Below are 13,831 nucleotides of genomic sequence, written 5' to 3'. Positions count from 1 at the left end.
ATCAAAAAAGATTTAAACAATATAACAGAAAGTGAATTTAGAATAATAGTCATAAAATTAAATTAATCGCTGGGCTTGAAAACAGTATAGAGGACAGCAGAGAAACTATTGCTACAGATCAAGGGACTAAGGAAAAGCCAGGAGGAGCTAAAAAATGCTATCAATGAGCTGCAAAACAAAATGGAGACAACCACAGCTCGGATTGAAGAGGCAGAGGAGAGAATAGGTGAACTAGAAGATAAAATTATGGAAAAAGAGGAAGCTGAGAAAAAGAGAGATAAAAAAAAATCCAGGAGTATGAGGGAAAAATTAGAGAACTAAGTGATGCACTAAAGAGAAATAATCTACGCATAATTGGTATTCCAGAGGAGGAAGAGAGAGAGGGAAAGGTGCTGAAGGCATACTTGAGGAAATAATAGCTGAGAACTTCCCTGACCTGGGGAAGGAAAAAGGCATTGAAATCCAAGAGGCACAGAGAACTCCCTTCAGATGTAACTTGAACCGATCTTCTGCACGACATATCATAGTGAAACTGGCAAAATACAAGGATAAAGAGAAAATTCTGAAAGCAGCTAGGGATAACATGCTCTAAAATATAAAGGGAGACCAATAAGACTCGTGACCGATCTCTCTACTGAAACTTGGCAGCCTGAAAGGAACGGCGGGAAATCTTCAATGTGATGAACAGAAAAAATATGCAGCCGAGAATCCTTTATCCAGCAAATCTGTCATTTAGAATAGAAGGAGAGATAAAGGTCTTCCCAAACAAAAAACTGAAGGAATTCATCACCACTAAACCAGCCCTACAAGAGATCCTAAGGGGGATCCTGTGAGATAAAGTACCAGACATCGCTACAAGCATGAAACCTACAGACATCACAATGACTCTAAACTCATATCATTCTATAATAACATTGAATGTAAATGGACTAAATGCACCAACCAAAAGACATAGGATATCAGAATGGATAAAAAAACAAGACCCATCTATTTGCTGTCTATAAGAGACTCATTTCAGACCTGAGGACACCTTCAGATTGAAAGTGAAGGGGTGGAGAACTATCTATCATGCTACTGGATGTCAAAAGAGAGCTGGAGTAGCCATACTTATATCAGACAAACTAGACTTTAAATTAAAGGCTGTAACAAGAGATGAAGAAGGGCATTATATAATAATTACAGGGTCTATCCATCAGGAAGAGCTAACAACTATAAATGTCTACGCGCCGAATATGGGAGCTCCCAAATATATAAAACTGTTGCTCACAAACATAAGCAACTTTACTGATAAGAATGTGGTAATTGCAAGGGCCTTTAACATCCCACTTACAACAATGGATAGATCATCTAGACACACGGTCAATAAAGAAACAAGGGCCCTGAATGATACATTGGGTCAGACGGACTTGACAGATATATTTAGAATTCCGCATCCCAAAGCAACAGAATATACTTTCTTCTCGAGTGCACATGGAACATTCTCCAAGATAGATCACATACTGGGTCACAAAACAGCCCTTCATAAGTGTACAAGAATTGAGATCATACCATGCATACTTTCAGACCACAATGCTATGAAGCTTGAAATCAACCACAGGAAAAAGTCTGGAAAACCTCCAAAAGCATGGAGGTAAAAGAACACCCTACTAAAGAATGAGTGGGTCAACCAGGCAATTAGAGAAGAAATTAAAAAATATATGGAAACAAGCGAAAATGAAAATACAACAATCCAAATGCTTTGGGATGCAGTGAAGGCAGTCCTGAGAGGAAAATACATTTCAATCCAGGCCTATCTCAAGAAACAAGAAAAATCCCAAATACAAAATCTAACAGAACACCTAAAGGAAATAGAAGCAGAATAGCACAGACACCTAAACCCAGCAGAAGAAGAGAAATAATAAAGATTAGAGCAGAAATGAAAAATATAGAATCTAAAAAAAATGTAGAGCAGATCAATGAAACCAAAAGTTGGTTTTTTTGAAAAAATAAACAAAATTGACAAAACTCTAGCCAGGCTTCTCAAAAAGAAAAGGGAGATGACCCAAACAGATAAAATCATGAATGAAAATGGAATTATTACAACCAATCCCTCAGAGATACAAGCAATTATCAGGGAATACTATATGCCAACAAACTGGACAACCTGGAAGAAATGGACAAATTCCTAAACACCCACACACTTCCAAAACTCAATCAAGCTTTCCGAAATAGAAAGCTTGAACAGACCCATAATCAGCAAAGAAATTGAATCAGTTATCAAAAATCTACCAACAAATAAGAGTCCAGGACCAGATGGTTTCCCAGGGGAGTTCTACCAGACGTTTAAAGCAGAGATAATACCTATCCTTCTCAAGCTATTCCAACAAATAGAAAGGGAAGGAAAACTTCCAGACTCATTCTATGAAGCCAGTATTACTTTGATTCCTAAACCAGACAGAGACCCAGTAAAAAAAGAGAACTACAGACCAATATCCCTGATGAATATGGATGCAAAAATTCTCAATAAGATACTAGCAAATCGAATTCAATAGCATATGAAAATAATTATTCACCGTGATCAAGTGGGATTCATTCCTGGGATGCAGGGCTGGTTCAACATTCGCAAATCAATCAACATGATACATCACATTAATAAAAGAAAAGATAAGAACCATATGATCCTGTCAATCAATGCAGAAAAGGCCTTTGACAAAATTCAGCAACTTTCTTAATAAAAACCCTCGAGAAAGTCGGAATAGAAAAAACATACTTAAACATCATAAAAGCCATTTATGAAAAGCCCACAGCTAACATCATCCTCAATGGGGAAAAACTGAGAGCTTTTTCCCTGAGATCAGGAACACGACAGGGATGTCCACTCTCTCCGCTGTTGTTTAACATAGTGTTGGAAGTGTTAGCATCAGCAATCAGACAACAAAAAGAAATCAAAGACATCAAAATTGGCAAAGATGAAGTTAAGCTTTCACTTTTTGCAGATGACATGATATTACACATGGAAAATCCGATAGACTCCACCAAAAGTCTGCTAGAACTGATACATGAATTCAGCAAAGTCACAGGATACAAAATCAATGTACAGAAATCAGTTGCATTCTTATACACTAATGATGAAGCAACAGAAAGACAAATAAAGAAACTGATCCCATTCACAATGCACCAAAAAGCATAAAATACCTAGGAATAAATCTAACCAAAGATGTAACAGATCTGTATGCTGAAAACTATAGAAAGCTTATGAAGGTAATTGAAGAAGATATAAAGAAATGGAAAAACATTCCATGCTCATGGGTTGGAAGAATAAATATTGTCAAAATGTCAATGCTACCCAAAGCTATCTACACATTCAATGCAATCCCAATCAAAATTGCACCAGCATTCTTCTCGAAACTAGAACAAGCAATCCTAAAATTCATATGGAAGCACAAAAGGCCCCGAATAGCCAAAGGAATTTTGAAGAAGAAGACCAAAGCAGGAGGCATCACGATCCCAGACTTTAGCCTCTACTACAAAGCTGTCATCATCAAGACAGCATGGTATTGGCACAAAAACAGACACATAGACCAATGGAATAGAATAGAAACCCCAGAACTAGACCCACAAACATATGGCCAACTAATCTTTGACAAAGCAGGAAAGAACATCCAATGGGAAAAAGACAGTCTCTTTAACAAATGGTGCTGGGAGAACTGGACGGCATCGTGCAGAAGATTGAAATAGACCACTTTCTCACACCATTCACAAAAATAACCTCAAAATGGATAACGGACCTGAATGTGAGACAGGAAACCATCAAAACCCTAGAGGAGAAAGCAGGAAACGACCTCTCTGACCTCAGCTGCAGCAATTTCTTACTTGACACATCCTCAAAGGCAAGGGAATTAAAAGCAAAAATGAACTACTGGGACCTTATGAGATAAAAAGCTTGTGCACAGCAAAGGAAACAACCAACAAAACTAAAAGGCAACCAACGGAATGAGAAAAGATATTTGCAAATGACATATCGGACAAAGGGCTAGTATCCAAAATCTGTAAAGAGCTCACCAAACTCCATACCTGAAAAACAAATAACCCAGTGAAGAAATGGGCAGAAAACATGAATAGATACTTCTCTAAAGAAGACATCCGGGTGGCCAACAGGCACATGAAAAGATGCTCAACGTCGCTCCTCATCAGGGAAATACAAATCAAAACCACACTCAGATATCACCTCACGCCAGTCAGAGTGGCCAAAATGAACAAATCAGGAGACTATAGATGCTGCCGAGGATGTGGAGAAACGAGAACCCTCTTGCCCTGTTGGTGGGAATACAAATTGGTGCAGCCACTCTGGAAAACAGTGTGGAGGTTCCTCAGAAAATTAAAAATAGACCTACCCTATGACCCAGCAATAGCACTGCTAGGAATTTGCCCAAGGGATACAGGAGTACTGATGCATAGGGCCACTTGTACCCCAATGTTTATAGCAGCACTCTCAACAATGGCCAAATTATGGAAAGAGCCTAAATGTCCATCAACTGATGAATGGATAAAGAAATTGTGGTTTATATACACAATGGAGTACTATGTGGCAATGAGAAAGAATGAAATATGGCCCTTTGTAGCAACGTGGATGGAACTGGAGAGTGTGATGCTAAGTGAAATAAGCCATACAGAGAAAGACAGATACTATATGTTTTCACTCTTATGTGGATCCTGAGAAACTTAACAGGAACCCATGGGGGAGGGGAAGGAAAAAGGAAAGAGAGAGGTTAGAGAGGGAGAGAGCCAAAGCATAAGAGACTCTTAAACTGAGAACAAACTTTGGGTTGATGGGGGTGGGAGGGAGGGGAGGGTTGGTGATGGGTATTGAAGAGGGCATCTTTTGGTATGAGCACTGGGTGTTGTATGGAGACCAATTTGACAATAAATTTCATATATTTAAAAAAAGGAAATGAGTGTATTTTAAAAGTACACTAGTATGAGATTAAAGTTCTGCTTTACTCTCAGTTAAAAAGACAAAGTTTTCTTGGATTGTTGGTCTGCTGTTGATAAGAAAATGTAAACAAAAGGTTTTTTCTTTATCTGTCCAGAAAGCCAAAGTTTTTATGTTTTGTCTTTATCAGGTCTTTGATTACTTAAGTTAAAATCTGTCAACATTAAAGGAATTAAGATTTGCTAACAAAAAAAATATTTTATGATTACTAGTTTTAAATATGTTTTTAAATATTATACCCACCATTCAATCTTTGAGATTGGTAAACTCCAGTTCTTTCTCTTTGATCCTTGTATCCTATAGTAAGTTCTAGATCTTCAAGGGTAAAATCTGAGGGTTCATACATATCCTGATCTACCAAGATGAAAAAAAAAGCCTTTTTAATAAATTAAATATAGAAAGCCTATTGAAATCTACCTACTGTGTTCTAATTCCAGGAAGAGTATAATATTTTAAAGTTAGGAAAATAGTCTTATATATTATATCAAGTAAGAGGAGAAAAAAATAATCCATAAATACCAGAAGTTCATTTGACAAATTTCAACATATATTCCTTATAAAACTTTGAAAAATTAAAATTATAGATTTACTCCTAGTCATTTACTCTTTAATACAGAATATGTTTCTATCTCAATCCAACAGTTAACATTTTGATTTATAGTGAAGTGCCAATAGATAGTCCTATTAAAATTGTGAACAATATAAAAATGTGACTCATTACCATTTAATAATTACCCAGTTCTGGTAAAGTTAGTAATATATAAAACAGGAATTTGATGATTTTCAGCTAATATACTAATAGATTTGTCAGAATAGATTTGCCACATATATTTTTTATTATCAACATTAAATTTAAAAAATGAAATGGGTCAAAGAGACTATACATTTCCAATGTCACTGATATCTGTAGGTGTATTTTTATTATAATTGGTACATATTTTCATACAGCTTTCCTGAAAATGTTTAATCACCATCCCTATTTACTTGTAATATTGAGAGCTGTTTCCTCACACTTTTCCCAACAGATATTATATACTTTAAGTATTTGGTATTTTATAAATCATTTTAATGGACATTATTTCATTATTAGTATAAACCTACTTGATTAACAAGTACAAAAATATTTGCCATCTATTTTTTCTGTTGGAGGAATTCATTTTTCTAACTTCTTTTACTATATTTTTAGTAAAGAAATAATCTAAAAATGGACATTAAATATTTTTATAGACAGACTTATATGTATTTTATATAAGGATACAACCTGTTCACTGTCACAAATAGTTTCTTAGATTATTGTTTGCCTTTTAATTTTGCTTTTGAAATTTCTGTGTGCAGAAATTTTAAATTATAATTAGTTAATTTGTAATGATCTTTCCCTTATGTTTCTGGGTATGAAGTCATGCCTAAGGTAGTTTTTTTCCAAACAAGATTAATTTATGTTGGACCTCTGAGAAGATGGCAGAGTAGGAGGATTAAAATTCACTACATCCAGGGACATATCTAGATAACAGCCACATCAGTGCAATCAACACAAAAAAGTGACTTGAAACTGGCAGAAAAGGCTTTCCACGTTAATCATGGAGAGAAGGCCGCATCAAAAAGGGTAGAAGGGGTGGTGATACAGTTGGGAACCAAACTCCCAGTGATACCAACTACAAATGGGGGGAATACCACAAACATGGAGAATGGAGAGGAGCAGACCCCACACCAGGCACCACAGACAGAGGGGACCTACACTGGAAAGATGAGTCACCATAACATCTGGCTTTGAAAACAAGGGGTTTAACTCTGGTTACTTTATTTTTTTATTTTTATTTTTTTTAATTTTTAAATGTTTATTTAAACATAATTAAGAGAGACAGAGAGAGAATGAGTGGGGGAGAGGCAGAGAGAGAGGGGACAGGATCTGAAGCAGACTCTGGGCTCTGAGCTGTCAGCACAGAGCCCAACTCAGGGCTCAATCCCACAGACTGTGGGATCATGACCTGAGCCAACTAAGCCACCCAGATGCCATTAAATCTGGTTACTTTCAAATTCAGAGACTCATCTCTGGGAGAGATAGAGGACAATAGGAAACTTAGTTCCCACCTTTAAAAAGACAGCATAATAACATTACTGAGATAGAGCATAGAAGCAGCATTTTGAAATGCACCTAGGGGTATGAAGGAGATTTATTTACTAGTCTCAAAATGTGTGCTGAAGGGGCAGAGAGCTTTAGGAGACTTCTCCAAGAACAAAAGAACTGGCAAGTGCCATTTCTCTTCCCCAGCATTAATAGACACTTGTGGGAACCAATTTACACCTTTCCACCTATCTTGCTGACATCTATGCCCCATGCCCACATTCTCCTGCAGCACCCTATCCAACCTGCCTCCCTAAGCAGAAGCCCCATCAAAATGGCTCCTGCTGCATCACATCTGTAAGTATCCACAGCAGTGACTGGTACCACTCCAAAGTCACTCTTGTTCTGGAGGGAGTGGAACATGACCACACACATCAGTTCAACTCCAACCCCAGCAGTGAAACCTTATTACTGGCAGTACAGACAGAGTGCCTTGACAATCAGTGCACCTGCAGCCCCAGCAGACAGAATGAGGGCTGGCATCTAATCTAACTGCTGGATGTTCCCAGGAACCAAATACCCTGAGGGCAGCGCAAGGAGAGGGATTCATGGCAACTGCAGCCCCAGCAAACAGGCCAAAGCCTGGGATCAGGTCTGAAGGTTGACACCACAGATCTACAAGCTCATGGTGCCCCCAGACTGTTCTGTTAATAACACAGGGATCAAACCATGCCCAATAGATGCAAAGGGTGCCACTGCAGCCATCTGAACTGAAGGCAAATGATGCTTAGCCAGAATAGTAGGGCAGAGACAACCCACATAGAAGGCATTCATGGAGTGTCTGGTTCTGGAGAACAGGGTACATTGTGCTACATGGCAGCATAGGATCTGTTTTTTGTAAGGCTACTACTTTCATATCAGGAGAGAGAACTGAATTTCCTAATATATAGAAACAAACAGAGAATTAACAACATGGGAAGATAGCAGAATATGTCCCACATGAAAGAATGGGACAAATCACAGCAACAGAGCTAAATGAAACAGAGATAAACAAAATGCCTGATAAAGAATGCAAAGCACTGGTCACAAATATACTTACTGAACTTGAAAAAAGAGTGAAGGATCTCTGTGAGACCTTCAACAAAGAGATAGAAAACATTAAAAAACACAATTAGATATAATTCAATAACTGTAATTAAAAATACACTACAAGGAATAAATAGTAGCTAGTGTAAAAGAAGAACAGATCAATGAAGACAGAATAATGGAAAGCAACCAAGCTGAACAGCAAAAAAGAAAAATAAAAATGAGAATAGGTTAAAGGAACTCAGCAACATAACCAAGTGTAATAAAATCTGGATTGTATGGATCCCAGAAAAAGAGAGAATAAAGAGGGAAGAAAATTTAATTAAAGAAATAATGGCTGAAAACCTCTAAATCTGGAAACAGAAACCCAGATCCAGAAAGCACACCTGGATCACCCCAAAAAATCAACCCAAGGAGGTCCATAACAAGACACATACCAATTAAAATGACAAAATTAGTGATAGAAAATTTGAAAAGCAGCAGGAGAAAGCAGTTGCATACAAGGGAAACCCCATAAAGCTGTCAGCTGATTTTTCAGCAGAAACTTTCCAGGCTAGAAGGGTGTGGTGTGATACACTCAAAATGCTGAAAGGTAAACACCTGCCTTCAAAAATACTCTATCCATCAAGTCTATTATTCAGAATAAAAAGAGAGATAAAGAGTTTCTCAGAAAAGAAAAACAAAATGGTTAAGGGATTCAACACCACTAAACCAGGTTTATAAGAAATGTTAAAAGGAATTCTTCGACTGGAAATGAAAAGCCATAATAGGAATAGGAAAATTAGGAAAGGAAAAAAATTCCCATGTAAACACAAACATAATACAGTAGATTACTTATAATACCAGTACATAAATTAAAACACAAAAGCAGTAAAATAAATTATACCTATAAAAATCAAACAAGGGATTCCCATAATAAAAGGGAATATATAAAGTATGATGATATACAAAAAACATGGGGTCATGAGGAGTAAGAGTTTTTAGAGTGGATTCAAACTTAAAGGACAATCAACTTAATATAGATGCATAAGATGTTATATATGAACTTAAAGGTTACCACAAATCAAAAATGTGTAATAGATACAAAAAATAAAGAAAAAATGAATCTAAGAATATCACTAATAAAAATATATGTGCATATATATGTGTGTGTATATATAAGTATATATACACACCTCTGTGTTTATTACAGCATTATTTACAATAACCATGATATAAAAGCAACCAAAATGTCATATTTTCTTTTTTCCATTTGTCTTAATACCATTTGGTAGACAGGGATTTTTTTAAATATATATAATACAATATTACTTAGGCATGAAAAAGAATGCAATCTTGCCATTTACAACAACATGGATGGATCTAGAGGGTACAATGCTAAGTAAAATAAGTCAGTCAGAGAAAGACAAACACCATATGATTTCACTAATATGTGGAATTTAAGAAACAAAAAAAATAATAAAAATAGACAAACAAAAATTCAGACTCTTGGTGATTGCCAGAAGGGGAGGTGGGTGGGCAATATGGGTGAAATAGATGAAGGGGGTTAAGTGTACACTTATTGCGATGAGCAGTGAATAATGCATAGAATTGTTGAATCATTTTATTGTGTATATAAAGTTAATACAACACTGTATGCTAATTATATTTGAATAAAAAATATTTGTGTTTTGTTTGTTTTTTCATGGAAATAGTTTATAAAATCAGATTTTTAAGCAGGGTAAGATAAAAATCTCACATTTTATTTTTTCCATTTGTCTTAATACCATTTGGTAAACAATCAATGTTTTTTGTTGTTTTCTTTTTTACATGACCAGTTTTGTTTTTACACTATAATATGACATTCTTTGATTAATTTCTGGAATTTCTAATCTGCTCCATTGATCTGAAGTTTATTAGTTAGTATTGAAATTAAAAAAAAATTTAATTTTATTTTTTATTTTTTAAAATTTACATCTAGATTAGTTAGCATATAGTGAAACAATGATTTCAGGAGTAGATTCCTTAATGCCCCTTACCCATTTAGCCCATCTCCCCTTCCACACCCCTCCCGTAACCCTCAGTTTGTTCTCCATAATTATGAGTCTCTTCTGCTTTGTCCCCCTCCCTGTTTTTTATTATTTTTGTTTCCTTTCCCTTATGTTCATCTGTTTTGTCTCTTAAAGTCCTCATATGAGTGAAGTCATATGATTTTTGTCTTTCTCTGACTAATTTCACTTAGCATAATACCCTCCAGTTCCATCCACGTAGTTGCAAATGGCAAGATTTCATTCTTTTTTATTTCTGAATAATACTCCATTGTGTGTGTGTGTGTGTGTGTGTGTGTGTGTGTGTGTGTGTGTGTATCACATCTTCTTTATCCATTCATCCATCGATGGACATTTGGGCTCTTTCCATACTTTGGCTATTGTTGATAGTGCTGCTATAAACATGGGGTTGCATGTGTCCCTTCGAAACAGCACACCTGTATACCTTAGATAAATGCCTCGTAGTGCAATTGCTGGGTCGTTGGGTAGTTTTATTTTTAGTTTTTTGAGGAACCTCCATACTGTTTTCCAGAGCAGCTGCACCAGCTTGCATTCCCACCAACAATTCAAAAGAGATCCTCTTTCTCTGCATCCTTGCCAACATCTGTTGTTGCCTGAGTTGTTAATGTTGGCCATTCTGACAGGTGTAAGGTGGTATCTCATTGTGGTTTTGATTTGTATTTCCCTGATGATGAATGATGTTGAGCATTTTTTCATGTGTCAGTTGGCCATCTGGATGTCTTCTTTGGAGAAGTGTCTATTCATGTCTTTTGCCCATTTCTTCACCGGATTATTTGTTTTTTGAGTATTGAGTTTGATAAGTTCTTTATAGATTTTGGATACTAACCCTTTGTCTGATATGTCATTTGCCAATATCTTTTCCCATTCTGTCAGTTGCCTTTTAGTTTTGCTGATTGTTTCCTTCTGCTGTGCAGGAGCTTTTTATTTTGATTTTTGCTTTTGTTTTCCTTGCCTCCAGAGATGTGTTGAGTAAGAAGTTGCTGCAGCCAAGATCAAAGAGGTTTTTGTCTGCTTTCTCCTCAAGGATTTTGATGGCTTCCTGTCTTACATTGAGGCCTTTCATCCATTTTGAGTTTATTTTTGTGTATGGTGTAAGAAAGTGGTCCAGGTTCATTCTTCTGCATGTCGCTGTCCAGTTTTCTCAGCACCACTTGCTGAAGAGGCTGTCTTTAATCCATTGGATATTCTTTCCTGCTTTGTCAAAGATTAGTTGGCCATATGTTTGTGGGTCCATTTCTGGGTTCTCTATTCTGTTCCATTGATATGAGTGTCTGTTTTTGTGCCAGTACCATACTGTCTTGATGATTACAGGTTTGTAGTGTAGCTTGAAGTCTGGGATTGTGATGCCTCCTGCTTTGGTTTTCTTTTTCAAGATTGCTTTGGCTATTCGGGGTCTTTTCAGATTATTTGTTCTTGCTCTGTGAAGAATGCTGGTGTTACTTTGATAGGGATTGCATTGAATATGTAGATTGCTTTGGGTAGTATCGACAATTTTAACACTATTTGTGCTTCCTATCCAGGAGCATAGAATCTTTTTCCATGTTTTTGTGTCTTTTTCAGTTTTTTTCATAAGCTTTCTATAGTTTTCAGTGTATAGATTTTTCACTTCTTTGGTTAGATTTATTCTTAGGTATTTTATGGTTTTTAGTGCAATTGTATATGGGAACAGCTTCTCGATTTCTCTTTCTGTTGCTTCATTGTTGGTGTATAGGAATGCAACCGATTTCTGTGCATTGATTTTATATCCTGTGACCTTGCTGAATTCATGAATCAGTTCTAGCAGTTTTTTGGTGGAATCTTTTGGGTTTCCCTATAGAGTATCATGTCATCTGCAAAGAGTGAAAGTTTGACCTCCTCCTGGCCAATTTGGATGCCTTTTATTTCTTTGTGTTGTCTGACTGCAGAGGCTAAGACTTCCAATACAATGTTGAATAACAGTGGTGGGAATGGACATCCCTGTCTTGTTCCTGACCTTAGGGGGAAAGTGCTCATTTTTTCCCCAATGAGGATGATATTAGCGTGGGGTCGTTCCTATATGGCTTTTATGATCTTGAGGTATGATCCTTCTCTCCCTACTTTTCTGAGGGTTTTTATCAAGAAAAGATGCTGTATTTTGTGAAATGCTTTCTCTGTGTCTATCTAAAGGATCAGATGGTTCTTGTCCTTTCTTTTTTTGATGTGATGAATAACGTTAATTGTTTTGTGGATATTGAACCAGCCCTGCATCCCAGGTATAAATACCACTTGGTCGTGGTGAATAATTTTTTTAATGTATTGTTGGATCCAGTTGGCTAATATCTTGGTGAGGATTTTTGCATCCATGTTCATGAGGGAAGTTGGCCTATAGTTCTCCTTTTTAGTGTGGTCTCTGTCTGGTTTTGGAATCAAGGTAATGCTGGCCTCATAAAAAGAGTTTGGAAGCTTTCCTTCCATTTCTATTTTTTGGAACACTTCAAGAGAATAGGTGTTAACTCTTCCTTAAATGTTTGGTATAATTCCCCTGGAAAGCCATCTGGCCTTGGACTCTTGTTTTTTGGGAAATTCTGATTTCTAATTTGATTTCTTTACTGGTTATGGGTCCATTCAAATTTTCTATTTCTTCCTGTTTCAGTTTTGGTAGTGTGTATGTTTCTAGGAATTTATCAGTTTCTTCCAGATTACCCATTTTATTGGCATAAAATTGCTCATAATATTATTATTGTTTTTATTTCTGTTGTGTTGTTTGTGATCTCTCCTCTTTCATTCTTGATTTTATTTATTTGGGTTCTTTCCTTTTTCTTCTTGATCAAACTGGCTAGTGGTTTATCAATTTTGTTAATTCTTTCAAAGAACCAGCTTATGGTTTCATTGATCTGTTCTACTGTTTTTTTTGGTTTTGATAGTATTAATTTCTGCTCTAATCTTTATTATTTCCTGTCTGCTTCTGGTTTTGGGTTTTATTTGCTGTTTTTTTTTTCCAGCTCCTTAAGGCATAAGGTTAGGTTGTGTATGTGAGATCTCTCTTCCTTCTTTAGGAAGGCTTAGATTTCTATATACTTTCCTCTTATGACCACCTTTGCTGCATCCCAGAGGTTTTGGGTTGTGGTCTTATCATTTTCATTAACTTCCATATACTTTTTAATTTCCTCTTTAACTGTTTGGCTAGTCCATTCATTCTTTAGTAGAATGTTCTTCAGTCTCCAAGTATGTGTTACCTTTCCAAACTTTTTCTTGTTATTGATTTCAAGTTTAATAGCGTTGTGGTCTGAAAATATGCACCATATGATCTCGATCTTTTTGTACTTACTTAGGGCTGATCTGTGTCCCAGTATATGGTCTATTCTGGAGAACATTCCATGTGCACTGGAGAAGAATGTATATTTGCTGCTTTAGGATGAGATGTTCTGAATATATCTGTTACGTCCATCTGGTCCAGTGTGTCATTCAAAGCCATTGTTTCCTTGTTGAGTTTTTGATTAGATGATCTGTCTATTGCTGTGAGTGGGATGTTGAAGTCTCCTACTATTATGGTATTACTATTGATGAGTTTCTTTATGTTTGTGATTAATGGATTTATATATTTGGATGCTATCACATTAGGCGCATAAATGTTTACAATTGTTAGGTCTTCTTGGTGGATACACCCCTTGATTATGATATAAGGCCCTTCTGCATCCCTTGATG

General features: G+C 36.3%; 1 protein-coding gene across 1 annotated transcript in view; it reads right to left on the bottom strand.

Moving 5' to 3' along the window:
* The window catches only part of CCDC7 (coiled-coil domain containing 7), a 407,709-nt gene that overhangs the window by 83,155 nt on the left and 310,723 nt on the right, over positions 1-13,831 (bottom strand). Inside the window, 1 exon segment of the mRNA XM_045062653.1 lies at positions 5,216-5,326. Within this exon segment, the coding sequence (XP_044918588.1) occupies positions 5,216-5,326 (111 nt within the window).

This window comes from Felis catus, chromosome B4 (genome assembly GCF_018350175.1).
Source record: "Felis catus isolate Fca126 chromosome B4, F.catus_Fca126_mat1.0, whole genome shotgun sequence".
Classification (NCBI taxonomy): Eukaryota; Metazoa; Chordata; class Mammalia; order Carnivora; family Felidae; genus Felis; species Felis catus.
This window is presented reverse-complemented; position numbering and strand designations above follow the sequence as displayed.